This window comes from Exophiala dermatitidis (assembly GCF_000230625.1).
Source record: "Exophiala dermatitidis NIH/UT8656 unplaced genomic scaffold supercont1.4, whole genome shotgun sequence".
Taxonomy (NCBI): domain Eukaryota; kingdom Fungi; phylum Ascomycota; class Eurotiomycetes; order Chaetothyriales; family Herpotrichiellaceae; genus Exophiala; species Exophiala dermatitidis.
Window position 1 is genome coordinate 1,929,470 of NW_008751649.1, and position 13,189 is coordinate 1,942,658.

The following is a 13,189-nucleotide window of genomic DNA, read 5'->3' on the forward strand; positions in this document are numbered from 1 at the left end:
TAGAGTTAGCTCAAGCCTAACTAAAACATAGGCCGGCATCGGCAGCGAATCAAGGCCAACACCGTTGGATGACATACAACGTGACTGGTTGAACAACGCTTGTATAAATACGAGTCGACACCAATCCAACCTGACGCAGAACTTCAACACCACAACTTGAATGATGAGCACATTTCTCGATAGCAACCCCTAACTCTCTGCCAGATTTGGACTGCCATCCCCATGAGTCTTTCGATGCTCGGAGTAACGTCCATCCGCCACAATGTGAACGGACCAATCAACTGTCGAGTTTGCCGGCGTCAGCCTTCCTCCGACGGGCTGCCTTGCTATGTCAGCTTCCATGGCCCTCAACTTCAACACGGACAAACTCAATATTGACAATCCCATCGAAGTTTCCTTTTACGTATTGTTTCCTCTGAACATCTTCTCAACAAGGATATCAAAATGCTCTCTTCTCAAGCTGTCGGTGTTCAGTCGACCCTGGGAAAGGCAGTTCAACCCTGTCCGCCGTGTCAGTGCAGGCTGTGTTACACTATCCCAGAGGAGATATCCTGCTTACTTCCATTCAACCTGACTTTCCGGGTTAGCACTCATTTGAACACGATGCAATCTGTCAACCCTTCAATCATGCCGCCTGGTAAGGAAATCCAATGTCTATAAGATGCCCCCATCCAACTTCTCACATCGACAATGCCTTTGTTGACCTGGCATTCACTTCTTCCTCCACATTCCCCCACAGTTCTGACTATCATCAAGCCCACTTGAGATTTACCACACATCCAATCACCATCAAACCATGGCCTCAATCCCAACATCATCATCCTCCTCATCACCATTCCCTCCCCTGGCCACCTGTCAAGTCACTATCCCAAACACACCACTCATCGACGCGGCGCATTCCTACACCAAAAAACACTGCAGCGCCAGCACCGTCAACCACTGCCTCCGCAGCACAGTCTTTGCCATGATTCTCCTACGCAAATTCCCACCTCTCTCCACCGCAACCGCCGACATCGACACTGAGACTCTAGTTCTCTCTGTCCTCCTGCACGACATGGGCTGGTCAACTACAAAAGCCCTTGTGTCCACGGACAAGAGATTTGAGGTGGACGGGGCAAATATTGCATGCGAGTTCATCACTGCCGCCAACTCGACCATTGACAACGATGCTTCTCACAAATGGGACAAACACCGCCTCCAACTGGTCTGGGACTCGATCGCACTCCACACGACGCCCTCGATCGCGCAACATAAAGAACCCGAGGTCTTTGCGACTCAAATGGGCATCATGTGCGACTTTTTCGGACCAAACATGCCAGGCGGAGGCGGCGGAGGCGAAGCCAAAGCCAGAGCCGAAGACGAAGACGAAGACGGCGGGAGCGGCAACAGCAACGGTAACGGTGTGCCCCTAGTCACGGTGGACGAGTACAAAGAAGTCGTGGCCGCGTTCCCGCGTCTCGGGTTCAAGGATGATCTGGTCAACATCCTCTGTGGCTTATGTCGCGACAAACCGGACACGACATTGGACAATTTTGTTTCCGAATACGGTAAGCTGTATGGCCTAGATGGCAAAGGTGGTGGCTGCGCCGAGTGGCGGGACAAATGTGAGGAAAATAACATAGCCAAACGATTGATGGGTGGCTTGACTGCTTGCGAGCAGTGGGAATAATGAATGATAGTACTAAGTACTAACAACTGAGGTTATGGAAAAACGTGGCCGTTTTCCCTCGAGGGCATGGCATGGGACCGATACAGATGCCAATGTAGATAGATTGGCGAGTACCATAACAATGGATACTAGTAGTGGGACAATGTTAATTGCAAAAAATTGTCCAGCGGCCAAGGCAACGAGGCGACCCGTCCGGCACTGGACTAAGGCTATTCCGCTGCAAACCGTAGAATGAGCTGACACTAGGGAAAAGTAAAGGGCGATTCTGGCCGTTATCCTGATCCAATATATTGATCCGCATTATCTATATATATAATGATAAGGCAACCATAAACGACGGCAAAAGCGACAACGATATAAAAGAAAAAATTGTTGATAGTTCAGCTCGCTTATACAGGCTCGACAGTGCGCAAGGGGACATAACTTCCGCGCTCACGGTCGGCCACCACCCTCCTCTTGGTGAGGGCGCCGTCGAACAAGGCCGAAACTTGGTCCCTAAGGGAAGCCAAGAATCCCAGTTTCCGCCTGTGGCCCAGCGCAGGAACCGCAATCTTGCCCGCCTCCATCTCTAGATGATCGACCGTCAACCACTTCGGACGTCTGGCCCACCTCAAAGCAAGACTTGACAATGTGACGCTGATACTGCTGAACATCATGGCGGTAGCACTCATCAACGGGGGCATGTGATAGCCAAACGGCAAGAAGATGCCCATGGCGAACGGCAGACCAATGACATTATACGCGCACGCCCAAATGAGGTTCATTTTGATGCGGCGGAAGATCACTCGGCATAGGTGCAGCGCCGCAGGAATGTTGAGCAGGTCGTCAGACCGCATGATGACAATGTCGGCCGCCTCGACGGCAATGTCGCTCCCGGATACCAGCCCGATACCGATGTTGGCCGTCGCCAGAGCCGGAGAGTCGTTGATTCCGTCACCCACCATGGCAACGACCTCACCTTGGGCTTGGAGCTCCGCCACAATCGACTGTTTGTCTCCAGGGGACACTGAGGCTCGGATTGAGTCCGTTGGAATGCCCACGAGCGAGGCGATGCTGAGTGCCGTATTGTACGTGTCACCAGTCACGAGCGATGTGCTGATGCCCATCTTGTGCAGTGCGGCAATGGCAGCTGGAGCGGTAGGTTTCAGGGTATCCGAGAGGTCCAAGGTGCCAGCATACTCGTTATTGATCGCAACGTAGACGACGGTGAGACCGGTTTTGGGTTGTCGTTTGGTTGCACCCGAACTCGTTGATGTGGTGCCCGCAGCCTCAGCCTCGACATCGGCGGGAATTTCGATCTGCTTCCCGCGCAAGAACTTGGCGTTGCCAACATACACTTTGTATTTGGCTTGTTGGTTGTCTGGGGAATCTGGGTCCTCGGCCTCAATCAGAGCCGACACGCCTTGGCCTACCGTTACCCCAAACGTCACCACCTGGCCCCGGAAAGGGTCTTCGGTATCAAGGTCTAATCGTTGCTTCGCTGCGTTCACCACGGATCTAGCGATAGGGTGTTCGGAACCTGCCTCGGCAAGCCCAAGAAGAGTCCACCATAGCTTGGTCTTCCCCTCACTGGAGGCCCAGAGAGCTCCAATATGTGTATCAGCAACCTGCAGTCTGCCGAATGTCAACGTTCCAGTCTTGTCGAGGACAATATGAGTGATACGGGTGGCTGCTTCGAGCGCAGCTCCTCCCTTGACAAGAATCCCCTGCTGCGATGCAGTGCCTGTCCCGACCATGACTGCTGTGGGGGTTGCCAACCCAAGTGCGCAGGGGCAGGCGAATACAATAACCGAAATGCAAAGTTTCAGACAGACCATGAACTTTCCTCCGCTTTGCCTGTCGATAAAGATCTTGGGAGGATTTGGCAAAGTATGACTGAGCACCATCCAGCCAATAAAGGTGGTGAGACCGAGCAGAATAATAACAGGGACGAAATATCCGGCAACCAAATCCGCCATACGCTGGATAGGAGCTCGACTAGTTTGCGCTTCCTGGACCAGGTTCACAATCTGACTCAGCTGTGTATCTTTACCAGCACGCGTGACTTTGAAATCGAGCTTGCCAGCACCATTAACCGTACCAGCAATCAGAGCGCTTCCCTTTTTCTTGAAAATTGGAATGGGTTCTCCGGTTACCATGCTTTCGTCGACGTAGCTTTGCCCTCGAGTGACAATCCCATCAGCTGGAACCTTATCGCCGGGACGGAGAATGACCACGTCTCCAACTTCAATCAGCTCGGTGGGAATGACTTTCTCGACTGCAGATGGCCCTGATGGTGCTGACAGACTGTTATGTCTCGAAGAGATCGAAGGGGTCTTCTCATTGACCGGAGTCTCTGGCACCGTCCAGGCATCTGCCAGCTTCTCAGCGTACAATGGGTCCTCGTAGATTGTCGCCATGCTGGGTGCGAGAGACATCAGATTCGACAACGCCTTGGATGTTTGTCCTTTGGCACGGTTTTCCAACCATCGTCCTAGAGTGATGAATGTGATCAACATGGTGCTCGTATCGAACACTGTCCCCGGTTTGTTGTGAGGTGGAATCAGAACCGCGACGATGACGGCAAAACAACTGAAAAAGAACGCCGCCGAGGTACCGAGAACAACCAGAACGTCCATTGTAGGGGACTTGTGTTTCAAACTCTTGTACGCTGATCTGTAAAAGCGTTTGCCGATGCCGAATTGCACAGGTACGGTCAATGCGCAGCAGATAACATCGCCCAAGAACAGACCGGGTATAATTTGCCAACGCCCAAAGTCCAACGACGGTAGAAACATGGGCAGAATCATGCTGATCACGAACACGGGAATGGCGAAGCCCAAAGAAGTAAAGAATGCACGCTTCCACTCCTGGATTTCTTTGGTCTTGGCCAAAGACTCTAGTTGAGCGTTGTTGTCCTCGGAGTCCGCCACCAGGGCATTGAAACCGGCCGCTTCGATAATGCTAACAATGTTTCTGAGACCGATCATGGCAGGGTCGTAGGTGACAGTGGCGCGGGAGGTGGATAAGCTGATGACAGCATTCTTGATGCCGGGGTTCGATCTCAATTCGTTCTCCAGGTCCGTGGCGGCCTTGCCATCGGAAAGGCCATAGATTCGTAGCTGTTGCGACGCCACTGGAGATCCGTGCAGGGCAGTCTCTGCTTGTGAAGATATAATCTTCGCATCGAAGCCAGCGTCTTCGATAAGTTCAACGATTTTTTCCGATGGCAGAGCAATAGGATCATGTGAAATAACAGCGCGTTCCGCCAGCAGGCTTATGTTGAACCGCACCAAGCCTGGGACGTCTTTGAAAGCGCCTTCCACGGATGAAGTACAAGCTCCACAGGTCATGCCCTCGATTGCGACGGTCGTCGTCCAAGTACTGTTTCCAATGCTATTGCCGGTCGTGTCTGGGATGGTGAGCTTGAGGTCCTCCTGCTTCTTAGATTCCAGCACCGCAGCGTCAAACCCCCTATCTTCGATTATTTCAGCCAGAGCTTCAGCACTGATGATGTCCGCATCGTGTTGCACAATCGCACGCTCAGCAAGTAATGATACGCTCATGCTCTTGACACCTGCCACATCCTGGAAACCAGCCTCCACGGCGGAAGTACACGCGCCGCAAGTCATTCCTTTTATTGATATGGTTGTTGTAGTCATTTTGGGGATCGACGCGGCTGTCGAACTCAGTGCACCCTGTTGTGAGGCCAGCGCCACCGGTTCCGGCATGTCCGTCGTAAGCACTTGGGCGTCGAAGCCGCGATCTTCGACCATTTCAACGAGCTTCTCCGGCGGGATCTTCGTGGGATCATGATGTATCACCGCGCGTCCCATCATCAAGCTTACAGACACCGCTCCGACTCCATCCACGCCTTTGAAGCCTGACTCAATTGCCGATGTGCAGGCGCCGCAGGTCATGCCGTCCACTTTCAATGTGGTCGTTGCCATATGCGCCGGCCGAGCGGCTTGTGGCTGCTTCATTGTGTGTTTTCCAGCAATATTTCGCTTCCTTTGACAATCTTACGTGCGCATCAACCGCTCTGTTGTAGGCATGCTGCTGTGGGAATTGGATCTTCGAGGGGCGAAAGGGACCGTCGGAAAAGCAATGCTGGTGGCGAGTGAGGACAACGAAGATGCAAATGAGCGAGTGTAGAGAAGAAAAACCGACTTGGCCGACGCCAGACTCAACGACGCTTGAACACCCTGAAACAAAAAGTCATGTAGAGGACGTCCGTGTTTTGTGGTGGGATGGCCTCCTGCTTATGCTATGCTCATATCTGGATCCATGCAATTCCAGGGCGGCCTGCGGAAGAAACCTGGCTGGAACAAAAGGGGGCCGGAAAATTACGCCTAAAAATAAACAGGGGCACTAGTGTAGGCGCTAATGTACAAAAGCCAATGGGAGTGGATTACTAACGTAGCCCTAGAACAACAAACGCCCTTTAGCAGCTGTTAGCAACCGCAAACTTCAATTCCCCAGGTTCCAGGTCTGTCATGAGCAGTCAGTCCACGCGTTCGACTGTCAAGCCGAACTCGGACCGTCTGTTTTCTTTAGGGAGAGGGCCGAAAGTCGGTCAGGCCACGGCATCATATGAAAAAGGGACGATCCCCAAGTTGATCGGAGTAACATTTCGTCTTTCACGACAGCAATCTCCCCAGTGCTTGATTAGTGACGATTAGTAAACAGTTATTGGCGACGCGGTGAGAATCGGCTGCATCTTTCAAATCTTTGGTCGCGTAAAAGTATTATTAGAAGAGGTCGAATACTTGCTCAGTTATGAAGCTAGTACTACTAGTACAGACGCCATAGCCACCGCAGCCTTGTGTCCCTGCCAAGGCTGCGTCCAAGGCTGAAGTCACTTGTCCGCTGACCGCACTGCATCATTGCAGTGCACTGCAAGTGACCTCCGCGAGGCCTGTGCCCACATCGACAACATCGACAAGACGGGTGCCGTATGTTAGTACTGTGCGCAACTACTCCTACTACGACTAGTCCTTTTTGTAATCAGTGATCCTGCCACAGCCGGCTGAATCCATATCCCTGCTTCAAGATATTCATTAGCTTCAAGCACTGCAATGGATCAGTCTCAAGCCAGGGCGCTGGCTGCCCTCCAGCCTTTCGTCCACCTGGCGACGACGACCAAATCCCCATCTCCTCGCTTCGTCGCCGAGCTGATCAAAGGCGCCATCTCTGCTCCCGGCGCTTATGTCTTTACCGAGCTACTCCAAACGCCAGCAGTCCAAAGCCTCCGCGGGACCGAATTACAATCATGGTTGACACTGCTGGAGATCTTCAGTTGGGGCACTTATGAAGAATACAAAAGTACGTTGGAAACATATACTCAAGCCACAACAGCGATTAGTGCACCATATCTAACCATGGTTTCGATAACAGACATTCCCGACCTCCCACAACTCGACGATGCTCAAACCCTCAAACTTCGCCAACTAAGTCTTTTGACACTGGCATCGCCATTTGCCCCCAACCTGAACGGAACAGAAGCCACAACAACAACCAACACGCTAACATATCCATCCCTCCTCAAATCTCTCTCCCTCCCAGACGCCGCGAGCCTCGAATCGCTAGTCACCCAGTCGATCTACTCGGGCCTACTTACCGGCCGACTGTCACCTACATCCAACCCGCCCGTTGTGAATATTGTGTCGGTAGCTCCTCTGCGTGATCTCAGACCTCAATCTTTGCCTGCGCTACTGCAGATCCTGCAGACCTGGGAGTCGAGATGCACATCGGTCGTGAGTGAGCTGGAAGCCCACATCTCGGCCATCCGCGATACAGCTGCACAACGCAGCGCAACTCAGAAAAAGCGGCAGGACGTCGTCGACGCCGCTGTGCTGAGCACCTCCGACAGCAGCAACAAGCCTTCATCTGGCGATGGCGGCGAATCCAACACTGGCAACAAGAATAATGGCGGTGCCGGCCGTGCCATTCGTGGTGCCGCCGCTGCCGCCGCAGCACATAGGTTGCCAAGCAAGCGAGATCTCGATCAGCAGATGGAAGGCGAGGCCGCCGACGTCAGCGACGACGAGGGCCAGATGGATTGGGATGAGGGTGGTGGTGGTGGTGATGCGGGTATTCCTGCCTCTGGTAGTAGCAGTCGTGGAGGCCATGGCGCCGGCGGTGGTTCCAGAGGCGCAAAGAGGAATCGCGGCCGCGGATCGAAATGAGCCACGGCAATAGATTCATTGCTTGCATTGTCTGAAAAGAATCCGACGCACTGCCTTATGCACCATCAAATCAGCTAAAACTGCAAGCTTCCCTTTTATTTGCACACCTGCAGTTGTGGCAGAATGGCCCAGCTATGGACAAGGGGCACGGTTATCATGCCATCCCTCCGCCAAGGCAGGGCAAAATCAAAACAGAGCAAGGCAAAGCAAAGCAATATTGGTATTGCTATGCACTTTTCGGCACCCTTGATACCTATCAGCAGCTTGCAATGCTCGCATACCTATCTAGTATGCCACGCTTGGACGAATGCAGTGACAACGAATGAATATACGAGTAACGAGACATTGTTGAGCTTTGATCACTTCATCAGGTACCTACTCAAGGATTCTAGAAACCCGCTTCGAGCCATGGCGTTAGTATAGGACCTACGTAAGGTAAGCAGGTACTGTACTGAAGAGATTTCCAAGTCAATATATCTTCATCTTCCAGCTCCAATAATGGATTTGATTACCTGTTGTACTAGTATCTTATTGATTGATCCACAAGACCAAAAAGAAACGCTCATGGTTCAAGTTGATGAATCTCTGCATCCAAAGTCATCTATTCCTAGTAGTACTGCTAACTCAGCTTTAGTAGTACCTCAGTTTCAGCATCTCGAGCTCAGCTCGACTCCTCCATTCCTCTCCATCCACATGCAGCCGGAGAAGCGTTCCTTCGAAAAGAAGAAAATATGAAAGATGAAAGAAGCGGGAAAGTGCACAAAGAAGAAAGAGGAAGAGAAAGAGAAAGAAAAAAGAGCCCCAAAAAAGCGTGAAAAAAGAAAGTCAAGTAAAGTAAGCTGAGGTACCTTATCCAAGCTCGTCTTGTTGTTGAGCTTCTCGTCTTCCCTTGCTCCCGTCTCCTAGTAGTGGTCCGTGGATTTCAAGTTCCTCAGCAACTGCAGTGCATGCATTCAGCTCACTATTACCAGCCCGTGTGTAACACCTCCAGCCATATATACCCCAGCCCGGAACGCCATGCTATTGATCCCATTCAAGTCTGCCATTGTTGTTGTTTTGAGATTATTAGGTCCGCCACGCAAAGCGTGTCCCGGTCGACTGTTGTGTGTTGCTCCTCCGTGGTACCATAGAGCTAGATAGCTAGATACCTTGCTGTAGGCACCCATGATCCGCAGATACCGCGGCCACGCGCAGTGGAGGGAGTCTTTGTGGGGTTTCCTTTCGCGATGACCTGAGTTGACCTGACCTGCCCTGCCCTCCAAACGCCCTCTGTGAGCCAAAAAGTCGTTTCGTTGCATACATTGAACCCATCATTGATTGTCGTGGTCGTCCTGTTTCGTCCCATCCAAGTTCATCACCCTTTTGTTGTGTGTGGATCGATCAGAACTTGGTGCCAGGGACGAAGATGAACAAAATACTAAGCGCGACCGCGGTGGCGGCGAACATGAGTAAGGCCATGGTTGCTCGAGTGAGCAGCAGACGACGGACGAATGGCTCGCGCACTCGTGACCAGTTCATCCACGTGTACTCGCTGAAACCCAGATAGGCGGCCACAATGTCGAGTTTGTACTGGTACGACACCAGAAAATACGAACCAATGGTGAAGGGTAGAATGACCTGCGACAAAAATCATCAGTTAGTTGGCTAGAGGAACAGAGTAAGGTCATAGCGAAGGGACGGGATGGGCGGTTCAACCATACCCAACATCTGATACTCCTCGATTGATCTCTTAGGATCATGTAATAGCCACCCCAAAAGCCGGCCATCAAACTCGCCAGGCCAATAATGAGCCGAATCAAGACGCTCAAGGGAACCAGGTTGCCGAGGGCTTTGGCCTGCAGAAATCCAGGGAATGCATCTCTTTCCATGGCTTGGAATACATAATCTTTTGCGTCGTCAAACACCTCAGGGTCGTCACGGCCTTCTTCTTCGATTGCTCTGATGATTCTGTTCACCATACTGTCGGGCAAGACGATCTCGCGCTCCGAGCCGGGCAAGATGAACGTGTACAGGATTTTTTCCGCACTGGCCTTGATGTCGGCTCTAGCAACACTGTGGCCAGGCGAGTTGGAGTCGGTGCGCACTTCGGGAGTGGAAAAGCTAGGCTGTGGCAGTTGTTCCGACGGCGATGGCCGATCAGCGGACGGACGGCTGAAGTTTCGTGAATGCGCTGACCCCAGACTATGGGATGGAGAGTTGTCCACACCGCCGCCATCTCTTTCTCGACTGCCTGGTTTCCGTGCGCCGCCATTGTCAGACCTCAAGATCGCTGATACTCGGGACTCTTGTCCACTCTTTCTTGAGTCAATTCCTTCGCCTAGATCAAACCCCTCAAGCATCCCGGAGGAGCGCTTGCTAGTCGCTTTCTCCATTTCGGGCGTATCGACCAGCATGGACCGTCGGAGTTCACGAACATAATGTCGACATAGAGACATGTGTTGAGACACATCCAGCCTATGGTTTCAGTCAGTTGAGACGTAGTTTCACCGTGATCAGATCGTTAAGGCGAACCAGAAATCCAGATAATCCACCGACCGCTGCTGGTCGCGCATGTATATGTAGAATGAGAACAGATCGACTGGCGCTAATGTCCTTCTCCCCAGCACTTCCATCAATGTCGGTAGCCGGTTGCGCTGTTCCAGCTCATGGTCGGCAGATGTGTGGTGATGCGCCATTGTTGTTCTCACTCGAGTCTGGCAAAACAAACAGAACAATATGGTTCCTGGAAGAGCGGGACACAACCTCTACGGCACAATTTCCGATCGCACAGTGGAGAGATCGATGAAAGAGTCCGAAGCCCAAGCGAACGTGGGTGATTTCGATATTGGATGATGGCTATGAGGTAATGCGGCACCAGAGAGTGGGAGACAGCGGTGAGGTGAAGTCGCGAGAAAGGTGACGCGGTGGAAGTAGGGGCCCGAGGAGCTCCCTTTGTCCTGCAGAGACCGGGTGCGAACGACGTAATGAATGCCAGAACCGATGAATCTTCTAGGCGGAAGGCTTGTGTGGACGCGAAGCCGTCGTGATGGAGAGTGCCCGAGTCGAAGAGTCCTCTGGTGGTTGATGAGACGAGGTGCGAGTGCAGTGCCAGTGTGTTGCATTGAACCGGAAATGAAGTGGATGATTGGGACTCGGACCTCAAACTGGCTGCGCTCGGGCAACTGGACGCGATCTCTGCGCTGACTGCTCCACGCTCCACGCTTCAAATCTGGTTTTCTACGGGCACCCATGCCACTGCCCGGCTTCCTACATTATTGCAACGTATACAAACTGGTGCTCCAGTTAACCAGCTAAAGGTCTACTTTGAGTTCCCATGGGAGCATTCCAATACTGACTGAAGCCATAGTACCGAGACGGCGCTCCGCTGGCTTTTGATTACTGTCTCGTCACTTCATAGCTAACGGTTCGGGGTATCATAAAAGCAGCAACTTGAAAACCACCAACCAACCATCCGGTTCTACGCCAGGTTGGTTCCCTCCAACGCCGTGCAAATCCCGAATCAAATGTGCCCATAATGACCATCCCAATGGAGGGTGGTGGAGTCCGGCTGTGTGAATCACTCGGCCAGATGCTACGAGTGAAAGTCAGTAATGGTTCATGCCACTTCATCCAGAATGTGCAGCATTACTTACCGACCACTCCGGGATGTTCTTGATCTGCTGCCACATGAACTTCTCGAGCTTGTTGGCGCTTTTCGCATAGGGCGTGTTCTCGTTGTTGTACTTGCGACAGTTGTCGAAGATGAGCTTGGCATCTCTGATGAAGTCTTCTGGTCGCGGATAGAGATCGTTCTGCAAGCGATCCTCCATAGTCGACAGATCCATGGGCTCCTTGATCACCTCATAGTAGTCGGGAACTTCGTCCTTGTTCACCGGCTGAGCAAACGGCCAGGCTGCGGTATGATTCTGCATGTCGTTGAGAAGATGAAGGAGTTGGTTGTAGTTGGGACCATGGCGAGGTTGGCGCGATAGCTCATCCATTGAAGGAGACCAACCCGATTCCTTGATCGCAGGAATGGACATTGGGTCGATCTCGCAAATGCCGTCCTTCCACTGCGCAGGGGGAGGGTGGACAATATGCGACTTGCTTACAGCCCGGATCTTCGCCATGACTGCTTCCTTCTGCTTCTGCAACATGCGTGGGGCCTGGAGGTACCTGATCTTGGGCAGCATGCTACATTGCATGATCGTTCCACCTTCGTAGTCCTTGATGTATCCCATCCAGATCGACTTGTCCAACGTGATTTCCTTGGTGAACCCTTGCTTCTTGAAGTAGCCAATAGCGTAGTTGTCGGCGTAGGTGAGGAAGTACATGATCGGAGAGGTCGCTTTGACGTAGTCCTTCAGGTGAGCCATGAGATGAGCGCCGTAGCCTTTGACTTGCTGATCCGAAGAGATGGCGCAAAAGACAATCTCGGCGAACTTGCGCGAGTTGAAGGGTCGGTAAGTGATGCCACCCACGACCTCGAGAGGCTGCTTTACTATGGCAATGGACAAGTGAGTCTTGTCATAGACCAGTCGTGCGATGTAGTCCTTGGGCATCTTTGGCAACTGCTTCTGGAAGATACATTTCAACCCAGTGAGGATGATGTTGCTCTCGCGCGAATTGTCATTGTTCACCACTCTGAATTCGATCAATCCCTGTTTCTCCTCGGCGACCGCAGGCTTGTCTGGGAAGTCGACTGGGAAGTCGACTGGTGTAGGGGTGATCGGAGGATCCGCTTCGGACTAGATAATCGTAGAGTTAGTCTCAGTACTTCCTTAGGGCGCGATACAGCAAGGAGTCAGCCGGTTTCTACCTCATCAACGCTTCGGGGGGTGGCTGCGCCTATGGTCGAATCGGTATCCGAAGCCACGTCGCATGGGAAAGGGTTAGGGAGAGGGTAGACATTGTCGTCGGGCGGAAATCGCCCCAGAGTTGGTTCTGGAGCCATGGTTGATGGTTGATGGTTGATTTTGGAGGAATGGAGGAATGTAGGCTTACCTCTTCTCGCTTTGTGACTTGTTCAGGATCAGGAGACTCAGTCCGAGCCCTCTTTGAGAGCGCCGAGGCAGCATCTTCTGAGGCTTTCCGCTTCGTGCCTGGCCTGGCGTTAGCAGTGCAGTCTGAAAGCGTGCGCCGCGACATGCGCGGCACTAGAGAAACTTACTGTCATTAACAGGAGCCATGGCGATCACATAAACTTCATTTGGCAGATGAAAAAAGGGACTGTGTCCGACTAACAAGTTTGTTCGCGTGCAAGAAAGTGGTGCAAGTGAATGAGCGCGTTGCTATGTCCGCACCCTGCAATAGTGTACAACTATATTAATACGAGTGCCGGTGGTCACGGTGGCGACGAACCTCAGGCTGCGGG

At 52.4% G+C, this 13,189-nt stretch overlaps 5 protein-coding genes across 7 annotated transcripts; 2 read left to right on the forward strand and 3 right to left on the reverse strand.

Annotated features, from left to right (window-relative positions):
* Positions 1–118: 118 nt before the first annotated feature.
* HMPREF1120_05013 (uncharacterized protein) lies at positions 119–1,906 on the forward strand. The gene is made up of 2 exons (XM_009159165.1): positions 119–637; positions 757–1,906. Exon 2 carries the CDS (start codon positions 797–799, stop codon positions 1,667–1,669), a length of 873 nt encoding a protein of 290 aa, XP_009157413.1. The 5' UTR covers positions 119–637; positions 757–796; the 3' UTR covers positions 1,670–1,906.
* Positions 1,804–5,986, reverse strand: HMPREF1120_05014 (Cu2+-exporting ATPase). The gene has a single exon (XM_009159166.1). It carries the CDS (start codon positions 5,629–5,631, stop codon positions 2,059–2,061), a length of 3,573 nt encoding a protein of 1,190 aa, XP_009157414.1. The 5' UTR covers positions 5,632–5,986; the 3' UTR covers positions 1,804–2,058.
* A 436-nt stretch (positions 5,987–6,422) lies between these two features.
* HMPREF1120_05015 lies at positions 6,423–8,727 on the forward strand. Of its 2 annotated transcripts, XM_009159168.1 has the most exons (3): positions 6,423–6,616; positions 6,674–6,973; positions 7,046–8,727. In XM_009159168.1, the coding sequence occupies exons 2-3, from the start codon at positions 6,727–6,729 to the stop codon at positions 7,834–7,836; spliced, it is 1,038 nt and encodes a 345-aa protein (XP_009157416.1). In that variant the 5' UTR covers positions 6,423–6,616; positions 6,674–6,726; the 3' UTR covers positions 7,837–8,727. The 2 variants fall into 2 exon arrangements, with proteins under 2 accessions (XP_009157416.1, XP_009157415.1); XM_009159167.1 differs by having other exon boundaries at positions 6,423–6,973.
* On the reverse strand, positions 8,315–10,947 carry HMPREF1120_05016 (uncharacterized protein). Its single transcript, XM_009159169.1, has 3 exons — positions 10,348–10,947; positions 9,537–10,290; positions 8,315–9,453 (listed from the first exon to the last, which is right to left on the reverse strand). The coding sequence occupies exons 1-3, from the start codon at positions 10,509–10,511 to the stop codon at positions 9,217–9,219; spliced, it is 1,155 nt and encodes a 384-aa protein (XP_009157417.1). The 5' UTR covers positions 10,512–10,947; the 3' UTR covers positions 8,315–9,216.
* Positions 10,948–11,164: 217 nt separating this feature from the next.
* On the reverse strand, positions 11,165–13,155 carry HMPREF1120_05017. 2 transcript variants are annotated; one of them, XM_009159170.1, is made up of 4 exons: positions 12,986–13,155; positions 12,820–12,917; positions 11,469–12,563; positions 11,165–11,407 (listed from the first exon to the last, which is right to left on the reverse strand). In XM_009159170.1, the coding sequence occupies exons 1-4, from the start codon at positions 13,002–13,004 to the stop codon at positions 11,393–11,395; spliced, it is 1,227 nt and encodes a 408-aa protein (XP_009157418.1). In that variant the 5' UTR covers positions 13,005–13,155; the 3' UTR covers positions 11,165–11,392. The 2 variants fall into 2 exon arrangements, with proteins under 2 accessions (XP_009157418.1, XP_009157419.1); XM_009159171.1 differs by having other exon boundaries at positions 11,469–12,595.
* Positions 13,156–13,189: the final 34 nt, after the last annotated feature.